General features: G+C 31.1%; 4 protein-coding genes across 4 annotated transcripts; 3 read left to right on the top strand and 1 right to left on the bottom strand.

The window, feature by feature from the left end:
- Positions 1-933: 933 nt before the first annotated feature.
- Positions 934-6820, top strand: LOC143221580 (uncharacterized). Its single transcript, XM_076446989.1, is given in 12 exon segments — positions 934-959; positions 1271-1473; positions 1585-1652; positions 1739-1816; positions 3497-3746; positions 3749-3962; positions 4670-4829; positions 4931-5095; positions 5175-5669; positions 5737-5875; positions 5946-6183; positions 6265-6820. Coding segments are annotated over 12 exon segments (2592 nt in total).
- Positions 6821-7892: 1072 nt separating this feature from the next.
- On the top strand, positions 7893-9348 carry LOC143221581 (uncharacterized). The gene is made up of 4 exons (XM_076446990.1): positions 7893-8143; positions 8269-8765; positions 8845-9036; positions 9101-9348. Exons 1-4 carry the CDS (start codon positions 7893-7895, stop codon positions 9346-9348), a joined length of 1188 nt encoding a protein of 395 aa, XP_076303105.1.
- Positions 9349-13209: 3861 nt separating this feature from the next.
- LOC143221582 (uncharacterized) lies at positions 13210-14340 on the top strand. The gene is made up of 4 exons (XM_076446991.1): positions 13210-13348; positions 13584-13805; positions 13905-14111; positions 14189-14340. Exons 1-4 carry the CDS (start codon positions 13210-13212, stop codon positions 14338-14340), a joined length of 720 nt encoding a protein of 239 aa, XP_076303106.1.
- Positions 14341-16929: 2589 nt separating this feature from the next.
- LOC143221579 (lumican-like) lies at positions 16930-19693 on the bottom strand (the record flags this gene model as incomplete). The annotated part of the gene is given in 3 exon segments (XM_076446988.1): positions 16930-17147; positions 18920-19121; positions 19394-19693. Coding segments are annotated over 3 exon segments (720 nt in total), but the record flags the coding sequence as incomplete, so codon positions are not given.
- Positions 19694-19736: the final 43 nt, after the last annotated feature.

Below are 19736 nucleotides of genomic sequence, written 5' to 3'. Positions count from 1 at the left end.
TAAATATATCATATAAAATTATTAAAATATGAATATGAGTCAAATTAATACTAACTTCCGGTCAGTTCCTTCATTCCGGATGATCGTTAGAATTTGGAAGAAGAGTGACGCCACAGCCTTGAAGGAAGACGACATTTTATGTGAATCGCGCGTCCACGGCATGTCTGAGGAATTTCGTGTTAAATTCTCAAATTTCATCGTAGAAATTTTATCTGCTAAAATCTCATAAAGGAAAATTCACGTACTTTAATAAGGTGAGTATTGTTCCGTTAATATTAATACATTTTCTAGATAAATGATGGTTCAAAAATTCTCACAGAGTGTGGCCATTAATTTGGAGAATAAAGAAAGAAGTTATTGATTTTTATACTGGAAATACTACAAAGTTTTATAAAAAATTATATAGTTTGCAATTGGGATACATATATCGTTCTGAAATTATAGTATTTATAACATTTATTCAATATGGTAAACGTTGAAGCACTTTGTTCAAAGCCATGCACAATTGCGAACAACGGTGAAACAATATATATCTCATTTGTCGTAATTTTATTTAGTAACAATTGTTTCGCGATTTAATAATGTTATCAATTAAACTACTTATATATTTCTAAAAAAAATTTATTACTATTTTAATAATTTAATGATATAGATAACGATTGAAACGTTATTTTTACACATTATTGTTGATTTTGTGCTAAAGAAGTATATACGAACAATTTTTTACTTTCCTTAGCATATTTTTCTAATTTTTGTTATTTTATATATCATATTGTATAAGAACAGTAAATCAGTACGATCAGTCTTTTGCTGAAAGTTATAATACATATGAATGTATTTTAATATTTTAATGCAATACATAAACATTCCTGTTTTGTCTATAGACTTTTGACACCATATCTGACATCTATAATCCATCTATAAGTCATAATTATGAGTTATAGCTACCATAAATGCAGGTTGGTAATAAATTATATATGTATAAATTTAAATCTATTTGGATTTTATATCTTTTTATTTGTATAATTTTTCCATGAATGTATATACATCTTTTGCTATTTATGTATTAGTTGCGTTACATAATAAAGTTAATTTTCATAGACTTTAATTTCATATTTAGATATGATACTTATTTTGTACTTTTAATATCTTTATTGACAAAAATTATATTATTGACAGATAAAAAAGAATAATTAATCTGTATACATAATTCTCAGTATTAATTGTAAAGAAATGTGTATTTTCAATATAATTTATTTCCCCTTTATAGCTCTAGTATGAGTTCTCGTGGCCGTGGATTTAGTTCACGTGGTGGCAGTTCATATAGAGGAAGAGGTGGCGGTAGTGGAAATGAATGGAATAGTGGATCAACAGGAGGAAACATGTCTAGTAGAGGTGGTTATTCCTCATCTAGAGGCGGCAGATTTAAATATTCAACTACCAGCTATGATTCTCGTTCAAAGTATAATTCTGGTTAGTTAATGTTTATGTTTATGTAACATAATTCATAGACACATAGTAAAAATATTTTGTGATAATATTTGTATTATAAATAATATTAAAAGATATTTATACTTGTAATAGGAGGGTCTGAAAGATATTCTAGTAGAGGGGGAAGAGGTGAACATTCAAATAGTTACAAAAGACCAAGGGTAAGTATGTAAATATATAAATTATAATTTAAATAATTACTTAATATATGAATTAACAAAGATTTAAAAAAGTTTATTTCATTTAGGATTCCTATTCGGGAAGAGATGAGCATCGATCATCGAGTGATTCAACTCGTAAAAGGATGAGAAGTGATTCATACCAGGTATGTATTTTATAAGTATAAGTGTAGTGATATTTTTATTGAAAGATATCTTAAATAAGCGTTAGTCTATTTTGTTTCAATCTCCTGCCGTGCTGTGGTCAAGAACCATTTTTTCATCTTGAAAGCCCTGCTTCACAAAAGTTTTCAAATTTTTAAATTATATAGCATGAACAACGATGGTCCTGAAGATTTTCTTTAATAAAAATTTAGTCTGAAATCCAAAGTATTTCGTTCTATGTAAAAAAATGTTTTCAGGACACTCGTCTAAATATTTGTATTAAAAAAAAAAGAAAATAAAAAAAAAGAAAAAAAAATAAGAAAAAAATTAAAAAAATGAAACAGTAGGCAAGGCATTCATAAGTCGTCATACTTTCCTTTCAAGCGACGAGCCCAACGGCTACTTGAACACCCATTCTTTTTGCGTTGGGACACTACTGGTGGAACACTGCGAAAACATCATATAATTAAAAGATGAAATACACCTAGATGGTACTTAATTATTGCCTGCACACAGTTGCATTAAATATTGAGAACAACCTGAAAAATATCAGAACGAACAGATGAATAGATATGTATAAAAATATGAATTTTAAAATGCCAACATAACGTCAGTATTGTTCTCTATGTAAAACAGTATATGCAACTGAACCAGTTTCCTGCACAATGCAGATCAGTTATTGAAATGTTGAAAGCATCCCTGCATTGCCGCACCGCAAAAATTTTTAACAAACACTGCTCTATACAATTTTCTAAATTACATCAATTAAAACTTACCATTGAGATAAAGAAATAAATTGTTAATAACGTCAAACTAATCGTAGACCTTCCAATGTAAAGGACATGCATCCTATATTATGTTTAATTGAAAATGACTGAGAAACATCAACCTTTTTTAAGTATATGTCTGTACCTTATATCTACAGGTTGAAGCTAGAATATGTGCTGGAAAGCTTTACAAAAGCAGTGAAAGTACACAAAGTATATTTTTCACATATTTTATCCTTAAAGCAAGTATACAAGGATATAACATTAAACTACAATTTTATTAGTTTTATTTGATTTCTTGATCCATATAAGTGTGCATGAGGCATTGAGCATTATATGAAAGAATGCTTTACAAATAAGAATATATAAAAACACATCTATCTTTATGCTACTAAAATTGGAAAGGTCTATCAACAATTAATCGAGAATCATACAGTTCATTTGATATCTTCAAGCAAACGAATGCTGATCAAAGCTACTATTCAGAGCTTTTACATATGAAATGAAATGACAAGAATGCTATTATATTTTTTGAAAAGTAAAAATTATTTTTAATATAATAAAAAAAGCGGTATGCAAAGTTACTTATATTTGAAATATGAAAGATAAAATATAATTTAGGTGCTTTTCAAGCTTAGGCAAGGTAAATCTATATTTTGGTGATCCAACGGGAATGGGTGTAGTGACCGTAACAGTACAAGGTTGGATGATTTTGTACTAAACGATTGGCACTATAATGAATGGTAAATGAGGGAGTGCAAAAGAATCAACTTGGAATGGAATTAGAAAAAAAAATGTATGGAGAATATCTGATAGGAGGGAACAAAGGGGAGGAATGTATATAGATTAAAAGAGAGAAGGGCAGGAAAAGAGAAAGATACAATGGGAAGGAGCACAATTGAATTTGATTGGCAGGGTGGAGGTAGCGGTAGCGGCTCTCAGAGGTATTCTTCGTCGTATGGTGGTTCATCTGCATCAGCTCCTTATGACGATAATAAGGGATCATCGTCTTCGGCCGTGTATGAGGACAAGAGACAGAGCGAACGTGCTTCATCATACCATCGTTCAGAGGACCGTCATTCAGCATCACGGAGCTATGCACCTCCACCACCCCCTCGAATTAGTGAAATGGCACCTCCAACTCAGAGATATACCTCGAGCCGAGGCGAATATCGCATCAAAGCTCAAACTACAGAGGTCGCATTTCTACTCGCGGCAGCGGAAGAGGGGGTGGATTCCATCGCATGAGCTCTCGATCGGACGTCATCATGGCTCGCAAGCGTACTCTACACTCGCTCGACTATCGACGCAAGCTGCTAGGATCGCGATCGCGAGACTACATCCAGCGTGTGCGCATGACCACAACCAAATTGCGCAGGAGGTAATTAATTAATAAATCACTTACCAACCGCAATACCGTCCTAGTAGCCTGCTTGCTTATTTGTCAGTAAACAAACTGACTATATCTGACTATAATGACCTGAGAGTCAAGACGATGATAGATATATAAATGGTAAAAGAAAACACAAAAAATGACACAAATGATCGCACGAAACCAATATTCTACTGCCGAGAGGCAAACTTTTCGCAGGGTTCTAAATAAATAAAATAAAATAAAATAAAATAAAAAAAAAAAAAAAAGGGAATTGATTCTGATATGCATAAATACAATGCGTATATCATCAAAATACAATGTAATTACTTTTGATATGAGAACTACTATAATACTTGTACTTTACGAGATCATTATTTATCGTTCTTACACATAGCGGTGATTAAAACCAGTATAAGAACGTTGTTTCTTATATATATATATATATACATATATAAATATATATTTTAAAACGCGAAAATGCGGAGACATAAGAGCACAATGCAGAGCAAAAAGGCTGAATAGTTAAGACCTTTATTGCAATACGAAATGCATTCATTATGGGGGATAAAAGAAAAACAAATACTATCGCGATATTTGCTGTATATCAACTATAAGAAAACAAAATTTTGGTTGATGATATAATGAAAGACAAAGGAACCAGAACAAGACGAAGGGAAATAATGTAAGTCAAAACAAAATTGCTGTGTCGTTAGTAGCGGTACTACTAGGCTATCCGGAAGTAAAAAGGAGTCAGGATCAGGAACCAGCATGAAGGACAAGGATAGAGAGATGACCAAAGCTATTAACGCTGAATTTTCCGATGACGATGAAGAAGACGATGATAACAAAAGTAATTGGGATGATGATGATAAGGTAACTCCATAGGGCTGATAATATTTGCTCCTATTGTCTATATGCATATTGTGTGCTACTAATGGCAATACTTACTATAATATTTACCGACATTAATTCAGCCACATGAACGCGATGATGAAGAAGAAGAGGAAGAAGAAGAGAAAAAGAAAAAAGATGAAAAGAGAAAGAAAGAAAAACAAGATCGGGAAAGACAGAATACCGAAGATGAAGAAGAAAAGGAAGATGAAGTGAAAGAAGAAGACGAAGATGATCGAAAACATGAGGTGAGGCCAATTGAAGTAAATTTCGTTATTCCAATTGTTAGCTTTGTGTTACAATCATTTATCAAATATATATTTTTAGGATGATGAGGACGATGGGGATGATGAAGAAAGAGATGAAAATGATAAAACAGATCATGGTAGAGCTACTGGTTCAGAAGATTTACCTAGCAGAAGAGATGGAAGGAAATTTATTAAATTAACTTGTCCACATTGCGCTCATCGTAGTGTGACTTTTAAGGAATACTCGTTACATTTGTATTCTGGCCGTCATAGTGCTGCAATGAGACGAATCGCATCGCGGCACAAAGCAACTTTAACCCGTATGCGTGTCTTGCAACGACAGGAACAACGACGTGTCGAGGCTCATGATGCTGCTCGTGGTACTTTACCTCCTCGTACCATGTTCTGCCCGATCTGTAAACTTAATTATCGTTCTCTTAAAGCGATACATCAGCTATCAGATTCCCATCGTCAAATGAAACGATTCCTCACACCACTTTGCCGCACCTGTCGTATTCAATTCCGATCACCAATGCTATTTGAAACTCATATGTGTTCTTTGGATCATATTAAGGTACAATTTCTACGTGATATTACATCGTTTGTAATTTTAATATATTTTATACCTGTGTATCTTCCAGAGCAAGAGTGCATTGCAAGAAAGAATGAATGCTAAAAAGAACGGTGAAGCGGAAGCGGATTCAAGTGGACCCGAAGAAGACGATAAGGAAGTTAATCTTGATAATTTTATGACTTTGGATTCTGTAGGTGATGTTGACGGTACGTACAATTATTAAACATCATATTTTTTGGCAGTAAATATTATTTTCTATAATAGTTACTACATAAGCATAATTTATAATAGAAGATGATGAGTCTCCCGAGAAAAAGAAAGAAAAACCAGAAACTGAAAGCACAAATGACACAGAAAAAAAGCCTAAAAGCAAACAAATGATTAAAGTTGGAGCAGAATACATAAAACGTGTTGAAGTTCAGTTCTGTGAATTGTGTAAGATATATCTACCACGTAGTGAAAATAGTGAAAGAGCAATAGCACTTCATTGTTCAACCAGAAGTCATCTTAAACGGTATAAGTCTGAAGCAATAATTTTATAATTTCGTCTTTGTTTCTTATAAGATCATTGATATAAACTTAATATATTGTATAGATATGTGCGCGATAATGATGATAAAGCATTGCGAAGGCAAGCAGAAAGAATACATCTGCAATCGTCGTCATCTACCAATAATACTTCTACACCAAATGCTGTAAATAGTACAGAAAATGTTAAATCTCCAACTAATTCTGAACCACCATCTACAATTAATACATTGCCAGTAACTACATCTGATGGCACTAATACTACCGAATTGGGTAAAGTAAAAATTGAGCAAAAAGGGACTATTGAATCTGAGAAGAATATGAAAGATAACAAAAACGGACAAGCGGAAGAAGAAGATGATGATGATTATCCAGGCGTTAGTGGTGATAAGTTGTGGGATGATGTCGATAAAGACTTGGGCGATATCTTAAGAGAAACAGAAGCAGGAGCTAAATCTAGCGATGATGAAGATTCTCGTTATGATCGTTTCCGTAATTCAGATAAGAAACAACAACATTCTGGCAAGGACAAAGAAAGAGACAGCGAAAAGAATGAAATAGACGAGAAAGAAAATATAAAAAAGCAAGAGGTGAAAGTGAAAATTGAAAAAATAGATATGTAAAGTCCAAGAATTATTAGTACGTTTCAACCATATCCTAATGTGATTTTATTATTTTTCTATAAAAATATGTAAAAGTTTACAAACCATAGACAACATACATACATCAGGATTTCATCAAAAGAGTTATTTTTATAAGATTAAACAATTATTTGCAATCAAGTTAACAAAGATCTATGTACAATATTATATTTTGTGCTCTATGAGTTTGTTGTACAAATGTTGTAAAAATGCGTGATTTAAACAATTTTAATTTCATACAAAGTTATAAATATGTAACTCTGTTTAGATTTTTATTTACTCGATACTGGACATGCTTGAAATGTACACATGATATAAACTTCATAATGTTCAATTCCTTTGTAATTCAAAAAGTCACTATATACGCACATTTAGTGACATTAATGTTAACAAGAACTGTAAAGGAAATTATTCATATAAGCATGTTAAGTATAGTTGTGTAAAAGTAGCGGTTATTTGTGCATTGCAAATTTGATGGAAATCTGCAGAAAACAATAAAAATACATAATTAATTTCTAATTGTTAATGTAAATGAGCATATAACAAAATTGATAAACTTGTCACTTATAGATAACTATAATAAATATTATATACATCTTAATGTTTTGTTTTCTGTGTTTGTCTTTTAATTCAATGGATTAAACAAATTCTCCTATAGTAATTAGTATTCATTGAATATATTTTTGTTTTATTAGTTTTGTTCGAGTACTTTATGGATATAACTTGTATTTAAATATTCCTTGACATTTAATGTATATATAGATGTTTATGAGTTGTGTGTATTTTCATAAATCTTCACAAGATGGCATAATATCTATTCAAGCTGCATCATTTTTTAATGTAACAAACCCGTGGGAAAGTTATATTACATTGATACATTATTCTTATCATTGTATTATAAAACATGGGAAAGAAAAGTACAGTGTAATATTTATAATACGAAATTATAGATTTTTTATTTTGTATTGTTTTCTTGCAGTTAATATACCTTACATTTCCTGTTTTGTATCCTAACCTTGATTCCTATTAAAAAGTAATTATTGTCATTAATCCAATGGCAAATATAACTTCAATGTTGTCGATAGGACAACGACATGACATTTGCTCTGAAGACATTGCCAATAATTGTACAAATGTAACTGTTTCTGATGCTAATGATTGTAATGGTTCAAAAATCTTAGAAGATTTACAATGTTTTGTATGCGATGCAAAAATTCAAGGACGTCATTATGCTTTGGCGACATGTAGAACACAGATATCGAGAACTAGAGTAATAGAGAAACTTGGAGAATTAGTTGGTGAAAGGTAGTACCTCATTATAGTATTTGTGGGAATAGATTATGTACCTTAATATTAATGGAAAAGGGACTATGTACTTTAGTAATATTGTGTCAAAATGTAATTGTTCTTATTTCCTTCATACTGTACAGATATATGGTAGTAATATCAGAAGATGATGTAATTTGTCGAAGTTGTGCCAATCTTATTAATACTCTTGATAGACTTGATGTTGAAATGTGCAATGTACGTGATAATGTTTTGAGATTCTTGGAGCAAAAGTATTCTTTGGAAAAAGGAGAACTTCTTGGTAATAATGAGAAACAAAAGCGTTCTCAACCACCACAAATTACAAAATGTAACAGTCAAACTATTACTAATTATCAAAGTAGAAGAGATGTTATTTTATCTTCAAATATTACTGAAAAACCAAAACATAAAAAAAGCAATGTTTGGTTGCAATGTGATAAGTGTCAATATACTACATTGCATAATTCATTTATAGTGCACCATATTAGAGATCACAGTAAACAGAAAATATTTTGTGATAAATGTGGTGTGCAATTTTATGAAAATCAACAAGAATCACATAACTGCAATATGAAAGAACATATAAATAATCAGATTAAAGTTCAAGATAAGCAAACAGGTTTATCAAATTATTTATTTCTAATGTGATAAAGGTGATTTTCTGTGTACTGATAAATTATATTTAAAATGTTTTTCAGAATCATCTTTGAAAAGTATTGATGAAACTATATTGGATATTCCAATTTTGGAAAAAAATATGCAGCAGAATGTACCAATCATGACTATTGAAACATATTCAGAATCACAAATTTCAAACCGTAATGAAAATATCCCTATAATAAGATTATCAAATTCAGAAAATTTATCAATACAAAACATTTTAACTTCTGGTAAGAATTTAAGGTTGATGTTTAATTAGAAAATATTTTTTATAAGAACATTTTTAAATTATAGATAATACTTCTGCAACTGGTCAACCAATATATGTACGTATTTTACAACCTGTTGAAGTTAATGAAGCACCAACACATTCTACAGTTATGGTATCACATTCTGATACAGATTTAGCTATAAAACTTAAAGATAATTCAGAAAAACAAATTTTAACATTGACAGAAGATGGTAATTTGGAAATGACAGAAATAGCTTGCTGGAATGATATACAATCATCAGAATCACAAACCAATATAATGTTTCAATAACTCAAATTATTAAAATGAGATACGGATTTAATTTTCTTATTTTTATTAATATTACATATAACAATTATTTATATTTGTAATAACATATATGTTGTTTCAACTTAAACATAATTAGCACGTATTTTCAATATGTTAATTTCTAATTTTGTTTCTTTGTTGCTATCACTCGTTTGTAAATTGAAAACTACTTTATATTGTTAGTAGTTTCCAATCTTCAGTTTCCTGATTCTATTTAAAATAATGTACTTTCTAGCTTGTATTTCTTACTTAGATACCAAATGGAAGCTAAACATAAATATAAACAATTATAAAGTAGAAATGACATTTCATTTTATAACAGAATATGAATAAATAATTAAACATTTTTATATTATTTAGAAATTTTATCGATCGTAAAAATATTTTATATTTACCTTAACACCATGAACAAGATGTTTAAACCCATTGTTTACATTAGATGCTGTATCAGTTGCATCACCTACAACAAATGTTATTTAAAACTTATTTACTCTTTCTCAATTTAATATGAATATATTACCTATAAGGCCTCCAATAATACTTCCGACATTATGGAGTGAATCATCAATTCCATCGAATATGTTATTTATACCATTATCTACGTTTTTCAGTCCATTTCCAATCGTGAATTTTACAGTATCGAGAATACCAGAATTGATACTTCCAACTGTTGTAATTGCATTTTTAACAATATTATTAGAACTATTGATAATTGTAGCAACGGTTTTATGAACGTTCTTCAATACGTTGTTTATTAAACATCCGGAGCTTTTTAAAATATTGTTAGTTATACTCGTAAAATCTGTTACAACGTGACCACCTATATTTTTAACTTCTTTTGACATTATTGTTATATTTTTAATATTATTGAAGAGATTGAATAATTCATTTTCAACTTGATTAATTATATTATAAATAATTTTTTGATTAAGATTCAAAAAATGATTAATTCTTTTATTTGATGCAGACAATGTGTCATTTAAAATATCGGCTACATCTTTTGCATTCGTTAAAGCTAGGGCCGATTTCTGCACAATTTCGTGTACTGTGCTTTCTATAACTTTTATCACGTTGCACAAAAGTTTGTTAGTTTCTTCTGTAGCATTTTTCGAAATATTTTTCACGTTGCTCTCCAGGTTACTAACTACTGTGATAATGTTCTTAACGATTTTCGTAATTTCCTTTCCAATAATATTTTCACTTTGCAAAATGCTTCCATTTATTAAGACTGTAAGTTTTTGTTGCGCTTTGCTCGCAACATTGAATACTATTTTGAAGATTTGTTGTTCTATTTGTTCCACATCATATGTAATCAATTGCGTTACATTTTTCGAAAAAGCGTTAACACCGGATGTGATATTTTTAATATCATTGGTGATATTATCAACAATCGTTGATATAATATCCTTTAAATCGTTGTATACATCTGAAACGGTTTCACCTAGTTGTTTTACAAGTTCAGAAAAATTCTCCTCGGTTTGTTCAACTAGGATTTCAGCGGTTTCTTCAATTTTTCTCAGACTATCGAGAGTATCATTAACAATTTGACCTAGATTTTTATTCAAATCATCTACGATGTTGGTTACATCGTCCGAGATCTGTGCAGCATCTTCGTCGATATCGTTCTTGAGATGCTGTATTTCGTATTCGATCTCGGTTGTCGTGTTAGTTATAACCTGGTGCACTTCGTCTACAATTGTGGTGACGTTTTGTCTGATCTCATCTACCTTTTCTTTTACCGTTTTCGAAACTTCATTAATAATCTGTCTAGTCTCGTTTAATATATGATCCAATGTATCTTTTATACCGTCCACGATATCAGCTACATCATTTTCCGCCAATTGGATATCTTGTGCCACATTTCGTAAAATTTCCGAGCTGGTCTTTTCAACATTTTTCAATTCGTTTAGTGCAATCTGCGTTACTTCGTGCAAAATATCGGAGGCTTCTTGTTTACCTTCCTTTATTGCATTGTTCAAAATCTGACTTGCGTTTTTCAAACTTTCGAGACCTTTTTGAACGAATTTTTCAAATTTCTCGTGCACGTCCGATCCTACTTTATTTAATTTTGTAGAAACCAAAAGTTTATTAATCGCATTTAACTTATCTTGAACGATATCTGCGATACGATCGAAAATATTAGCTGCTTCGTTGTTAAGATTATTCAAAGCTTTTTCTAAATTATTCACAACATTTTCGGTAACGGTTTTTGCCTTGTCCTCGACTGAGTTGATCTGACTTTTTACATTTTTCCAAATATCCAAAGATTGATTTATCACTTTTTTCAATTCATTATCGATCATTTGCTCCACAGATTCGATGAAATTTTTTAAATCTTGGCCAATGACGTCACTTGCATTGTTATTATGTTTCGATGAACCGTCTTGACCACTGCCATCAAGTGGATGCTGCGATAATTTTTTCACATTATTATTAAAATTTTCGTAAAAAACTATCTATGTATTTATATATTGAAAGATTTTTGTTTAATGTAAACGATTGTATATTGACATTTTATACAGAACGAAAACAATAAAAAGAGTTTCTTTTTAATACCGCGTATCATCTTATCTTTATAAGACATTTTCGAAATTATCTTCTTACATTTACCTTTTCTACTTATTCGCGTATTGTTTCAACTTCGTGGAAACCTTGTATAATTTGTATAATATATCATAGGTAATTTCGAACACGTCATGTAAAGGTAAGCAGATATAATGTGCTATAATAAATATTATAAATCTATTGTATACATATATATAATACATACGAAAAGACCACTCTGTCCAGTACTGCATGAATCAAATGGTAAAGCCTATATTAAAAAATTATATTGAAAACAATATTAAAATAGCAGAATTTTTAATAAATGAATAAATGATTATTTGATAGTTAGAATAGATTTTTATAATGATTCATAATATTACAAAATAAAAAATTATAAGAATTCACGTAAGAAATTAAAGATCATTAATAGATGTATTTTATACAATTATTATCCAGAAGCAAGTGTTATAAAAAAAAATATTATACGTACGAGAGTAGTAGCAGCGCCAAGAATAACGAAAATTGGTAAAAACTTTAACATTTTTAATTCTTTAGATTACCTATTTGTACTTAAACTAGTTTGGAACGAAGTTTTAGAAATGTGCCGCGATTCATATCTGATCACGATATATATAGGTATATATGCTAGTAGTATTATAATTAACATCTGTGTAAATAAAAATTAACTTACTATACACGATATGGAAGTATTGAAAAGTTTAGACAGCGTCATAATATTTACTTATTATTACAATCCATAAATTATACAGCTTGTTATCTAATTTAAATAAGTCATTAACTTCCCTTTGTTTAAAAATTTTCAAACGTCATTGAATAGCTAATGAAATTCTCATATTTTTGTTTAATGCTTAATTAATATTCACATTCAAATTTACCGCGTTATCGCTTAAATATTTCTATTATCGTAATTCATTAGATAGATCGATCGTTATCGGTTAACTTCAATCAATAATATATAATAGCATTTCAACAATTATATCCAAAATAATTTATAATATGAAATTTTTATAACATTTAATATTTTATTATCTTGTAGAAATTATATAAATCAATTTTGAAATAAATATTGTTATAATAGTTTATTACATCAATTTAAATGTCATTATGACATCATTCGATAATATTTAAGTTCAACGTTATGATGGTTATAAATGTTAGCTAGTAACATTTGTCTACTTTAGTGGTAACACTGTTTCTTCAAATCTTAAATGTGTACGGTAACAGTATGCGTTGAAACGGTTGCATTTTAGTCAAATAAGTTAATACATAGTGATGATGGAGGAGTTTAATATTGACATTACGTATGTTCTTCAAAATAGAGACTTTAGTGTGTTACAAAAGTTAGTATCACATTGTTATAACTTCCGATCAAAAATTGCCGCGACTGTTGAGGACATAGCTGCTTATGAAATTGGTATGTATATAAAATATTTTCCAATCTCCAGAACCTGAATTACATTATATTTTTATCATGAATCTTTGTTCTTATTTAATATTAAATGTTAACATACTTGCAGAAACTTATCTATTTTAAATAAACTTATAAAATAATTCAACATTAAATAACATACATATATATTTGCATGGAATTTTTCATTCTAATTAACATATTCAATACTAATAATACATTCTTATTGCTTGTATTTTAGAATGTGCGGAGAAAAGAACACAAAGTGTTAATGCAATATCGGAGTTACAACATGAAGTTGAAAGTTTAAAATCTATGATAGATGCAACAACATTACAGCAGAAAATTGCAGATAAAAAGATTGCTAATGCAAACAAAAAGATAGAAAAATTAAAAACAGAAGTAGATGATGCAAAATTAAAAAGGGACAATTTATCTATTGAAATTGTTGACTTAAATGAAGGTATTTATCTTAAATATACGATTACATGTATAATGTGTTAAGTAATCATCTCAAATGATAATTGTATATAATAAATCTATGAACTTGTATTATTTTTAGAATCAGAAAAAAGGAAAGCACAAAAGGTTCAAATGTGGTCTGCTTTAAAACGTGTTTCTCATACGTATAAAGAATACCTTGATTTTCATATACAATTAATCGATAATACAGAACATGAAGAAATTAAAGTTTCCTTTTTTATAAATAACACTTCTATAGAAGAAGTGTATTTTGTACAGTTACTTAATTGTGATAACCAGTGGAAAGGTATGAAATATTAATTTTAAAAAATTATAATTATATTATTTGGAATATAAAGGTATATATAACTTTGTGTTTTCTAGTGAAACAAATTCAACCCACGCTTAAAACAGAACATTTAACTGATTTTGAAGGAATCGTTGACTTTTCCAAAAACTCAGAAGTTACAGATATAACTGTATTCCTTTGTAAACTCAGGGATATTTTTATTAAATATTACATAACTATAAAATAAGTCTAAAATCATAACAGGTAAGGATATTGCCTTAATAATTGACACTATTTATTATAAGATTAAAGCCTTTATTAATAAAAATTAATTTCTGAATTGCCTTATTACATATAAAAGACTTGAAATGCTAAACATTGCAAAACTTAACATTGGTATCATTTTATTAAAATATGTTCATTATTTGTATAAGTAATTTTATGGTATTGTTACATATGTTGTATTGTTACTTAATGTACTACCTGCCTACAATTTATATTGGAAACAGTAAACTGCTAATCACAGTGTAGATAAATTACTTAGATACTAAAATTATTTATATATAGCACGTATAGTGATATATTTGAAATTATATGTTCCATGAGTGGTTAAGTTTGTTTAGATCAATTTTGCTAAATTGTAAATACACATTTATTTATCTATTTGTCAAACAACTGTTATAAATATTGTCTAATACTCAATTGTTCATTTTTTAACTCTCACCGTGTGTAAAGTTTACTTATTTAAAAAAATATTTAATTGATAAATTATTTCGTTTTTAAATTCTAGGTATTAAAGCTAGCAGTCGATATTAACAACTGTTTTCTTGTCAATGTATTAAAAACTTCGTCTCGTTTCTATACGGAAAAGAAAAAACCAACATTGTTATACAACGATATTTTTCAAAGAAAAATACGAGTACGTGATGTTATGGACAAATTTAAAAAAATTTTATAACTTTACCGTATTAGAGAAATTTTAAAAATTTCAACTTTTTGATGATCTTGTTTTTATTTAAAAATACAATTATAGGTCGATTCATTAAATCACATTAGGATTATTACGATTGTTTAAATGACGTTGTACGATGAAAATTTGTTACTGGAATACAGCTTTTTCATCGCCTTTGCTGAAATTCGAATCTTTCACTGTTTATCGCACTTTGCATTAATTTAGATATTGATGTAGTTACGTACGAAATATTTACGTGCCTTACTTATACATGGAAAGGGCCAATTGATTATGTATGCGTAGAAGCACGTTGATAACAATTCATCCCTATTGGCACGAGTTAACGAGAGAGTCAATTGATCGCCCACTGCCAATCAACCCATATCGCGTACACAACGTACGTTAACAGATTTCACTTACACTATTGACCCGCCCGATCGTTCATTTACTCGATCATTCAAGAATTTAATTAAAGATCGAAACGTCGACGATGGGAATCGATGCATTACTATGATGTACACTAGTCGTATTCACATTGTGTTTGTCGGCTTCGATACGGTTAATACCTAGCGAATCTCTATTTATTACATTTAATTTAAAAGTTCACTTTTTTTTTCTTAAGAAAAAACGAATATTTAGATATTATTCTGAATATGTTAACAAAGATTCTACGTTATCTTACACAATGTCATTGTACACTAGATTTTAGTCGTATCGACCGATGTCATTAATGAATAATCTAAGACACTCGGAACACGAAAAAACATGATACACGATACGTCGCATAAGCGTTACGGATAATACTTTGAAGCATGGATGATTAACGACGATTTCGAGGTCGATTAAAAGATATTTTGTTAATCGATCTCGAAAGCTTCGAGTACACCTATCAATTTTTTATATCATTTCCAATACGTAATTTCTACAATTATTTTAAATTGTTAAAGAGAAGTAGACGAAAACCCTAAATAATAGATGATGCGAATTGAAATTTGAAATGGGATGCGAACTTTACCGTAAACAGGTCGTATAGTGTCCAAAAAGTAACGGAATTAATGACTATTTACAGCGTAATAATGTCACCTATTATAAAGAAGAAACTTTGATAAATTGTTTCTGGACCTCGACTTATACAATGGTGATCCCGTCAAATTTTTCAGCTTGTGCTCGTACAAATAACATGCTTTTTTCTTTTTTTGCTTTTTCTTGGACACGGAGATCATTTTCGAGTCCTATCGAACACGTAAAGTTGCATATGTATACGAACACGTTGGAAATTGTTCCGTCGCGATAAAAGGAACATTACTCTCACGATATGTGAACGAAACTCGCTAAAATAAATATATATTTCTCGTTACTTAATAATTACTACAGCAAATGCAGTACACGTCTATCGATTAGAGACCGACGTCTGATCGCGAACGGTTGTCAGCTGTCGAATATGGGATTAGTCGCGCATGAGAAGTTTTGTCAGTGTTCATGATGTTAATGAATGTGTGTGTGTGTATATATGTATGTGTGTATGTGTTATCCTATTATTATTATACAACGCTCTTTTTTTATTTGGATGCTTCCAAGAAATACACGCAAGCGGATTAGATTAAACGAACTAAAACGCCCGTGTCGAACTTGAAGCGAGGTTATACCAAGATTCACACTGCCCGTGTCTGCACACTTCTGATTTATCACAATGGCCAATAAAACGAACTTTTAACATCACCGTTTCTCACGTGTGTCTCTATCTATATGTATGTATAGCTTCGTGCAAACGGGCGACCACGAGTCGAATAGTTCGTTCTTCCGATCGTTTCTTCATTCTTCGTCTTTGTTCGAATTTTCTTGCGCCAATCGATGTTTTACGATCTTTACGTTTGTTCTAATGGTTTACTCGAGGGTCGCGGCGAAAGAAACATTTCCTCCGGATGCAGCTGCCGCGGCAGCCAACAATAGAGTCGGTGGTAATGGCGGAAGCGGCGACGTTTGTTCGGTAGGGGTCGATGCGGTGGTTGGACAATTATTGGCGACACCATAGACTTTCGCGTGATTGACTTCGAAAGCCACGGTCAGGTCTGCGAGCCCGGGATCGCACAACACCGGATTATCTGTAAGCAAAAAAACATCGGAAGATCGCAAAGGGGAAATTCTTTTTTCCCTTCCATGACGTGTATCGACGGCAGATAAGCAAGAAACTAGATAGAAGTCTGGCACGAGCACACTTTCGAAGCGGTAAAAGTGTCGTATAACCATGACATCACGATAGTTCTTTAAGATCCACGGAAGAGGTTAGTGCAAACGGATTCGTTGCTATGATATAGAAAATGTTTGTTTCCATTGATAATCGTTCATATTGGTCAGCAAACACTTCGTAAATATATGTTCGTATGTCACGAATTTGATAAGAGTGACAGAGAGACAACGAAATTGTCGCGAATCACTGAATCGCAGCTTTACGTAAAGAAAGAGAAGTTGTTCAATGAAACAGCGAACGAGGAACAGAAAAGAGAATCCAAGAAATAACGAAGCTCACCGAGATAATGGGATTGGGCATGATAACGGCACTACGAAAACCCGTATATGTTTAACAATAATAACAGTTAACAATCCGTCTTTGGTATACAATAAATAATACGAGATGGCGCCACGACGGAGGTTATCGCATGAAATGTAACTTATAACAAAATAATGTACAGCTCGAGAGCCGAACGGAGCCACGTTATTATCAAGCAGTAATTTATTTTCTGTCGCCACCGACCACTCTCATGACCCATTCCCTCTTTCTGTCTCGCTTCTTCTTTCATACGCTTGGCCTCGCGACACTTAACGATGTGTTTATTAATTACGCACTGGCGCCCATTCAACGCGTCTGCGTTCCACAAAGACGTTATCCTTTTGCGAGGGTGGAAAGCGAAATCGAATGACCGTTCGTATCGTACGATCGAATGACTCGTCGTCGTACGAACCAGACTAGACGATTACGCGTATTTGCGCATAATACATTACTAAAAAGAAATTCTTATATTACAAACACTTTTCATTTTTTTTCTTTCTATCGCTCTTACGATCATTCTTGCTCTGAACTTTGAAGGTCGTTAGTGTTACCTTTGTTGGCTTATTAATCAAATTATTTCGTATCTTCATTTCGGGTATTTTCTTTTACATGAACTGTACTTTACTCGGAATCTATAATTTGCTAGATTAGAAATGATAATTTTAATGTTTCACGAAAAATGTGAATAAATAGCAAACACTTTCATTTGATCAAACACACCTGTGTTTACCGGTTTCCTGTTTTCTATCGCGCAATCTAAAAGATTGTAATCTTTTATCTACGGGTGTTTACGCATCACTAATAAAACGAGGCGTTGATCTTTTATTAAATGAAACTTCTCCTTTAACCTTTCCATCGACCCTAAATATTAAGTACAGAAGAAAGTTCATACGGTTTTTGTGTCAGAGATAAATTTAAATCGAATTTCTCGTAGCACTTCGTAAAAGTAATATGAAAATGGTGATATTATTAAAAGGTTCACTTAATCGATATGCATTATTCGTCAATATGGTTCAGATTCAGAATTAATATTGAAATCGGATTTTCGATTTAAAAACGTTTCGATAATTATTTATCTTTCCCTCGCGTGCAAATTAACACTGTAGATATTCGCTATAAAGAAATTGACGAAGTTAGCTTTAAAATTGTAAAAATTCAATCTTATATTATATTAGGAATTTGCGAGAATTTTTACCTGCTGGTTGCTCGTTTCAAAGAAATGTGTTATGAGGATGGGGTTAATGAAATCAAGGCCATGCCAATTTGTTCAAGTTTCATCAATGGCGTAATGTTTAACGACGTTGATAACGATTCGTTTAAGCTTACCTTGGAGATATATACGAAGTACATCGGGTACTCCATGAACAGTACAACGTGTATTCGCAACAAGTTCTGGCATTAGGGTTCGTATCCGATTCGCACTCACATCTGCCCAGCAGAGGACGGGAAATCCACGAAAGTCCCGCTCAGACAAAGTTACCAAACGGTTGTGCGATGCGTTCAGTTCTTCGAGGGAGGGTAGCCACGTCTAAACAGAATTATCATAGTTATAGACAAGTTAGAACAAAACAGGACTCTTCCGGAAAAAAATATCGTTATAGGGTAAGGCTTATCTATCTAAGTATAATGAAATATATAGTAAGAAATTAAGAATATAAATAAACGACTTCTTTAAAGAAGTTTCTATGGTACAAAAAGAAAACTTAGATGATATTTGGACTTCTTAAGATTTCATGATGATTTCAAGTATCTGGACGAATCAGATATGTGAGATATGCATTAATTTCATGCATATTATACCTCTGATGTATCTTCAAGAGTGGTAAGCTCATTGTGAGAAAGATCAAGAACTTTGAGACCATCGAGACCTCGTAAATCACGTTGTCCAATCGTTGGTCCCAAAGCATTGTGACTAAGATTCAACCTCTGTAATTTTTTCATTCCAAGAAACAATGAACCGTCCAAGCTTCGTAGCTCATTGTGCTGAAGTCGCATATCACGAATGTTTCCGCCCGCCGTTTCTTCTTCTTCTTCCACTAAATTCTATAACAGTGACAAAAACGAACAAGGATTTTGAGTTGATTGGATCGTTGTGAGTTTCTAAATTGCGAAAAGAACTTTTTGTTTCATTGAAAATGAAAGA

The sequence above is a fragment of the Lasioglossum baleicum genome, unplaced genomic scaffold (genome assembly GCF_051020765.1).
Source record: "Lasioglossum baleicum unplaced genomic scaffold, iyLasBale1 scaffold2754, whole genome shotgun sequence".
NCBI classification, from domain to species: domain Eukaryota; kingdom Metazoa; phylum Arthropoda; class Insecta; order Hymenoptera; family Halictidae; genus Lasioglossum; species Lasioglossum baleicum.
Note: the sequence above shows the minus strand (reverse complement) of the source record. Positions and strands in the feature narration are given on the sequence as shown.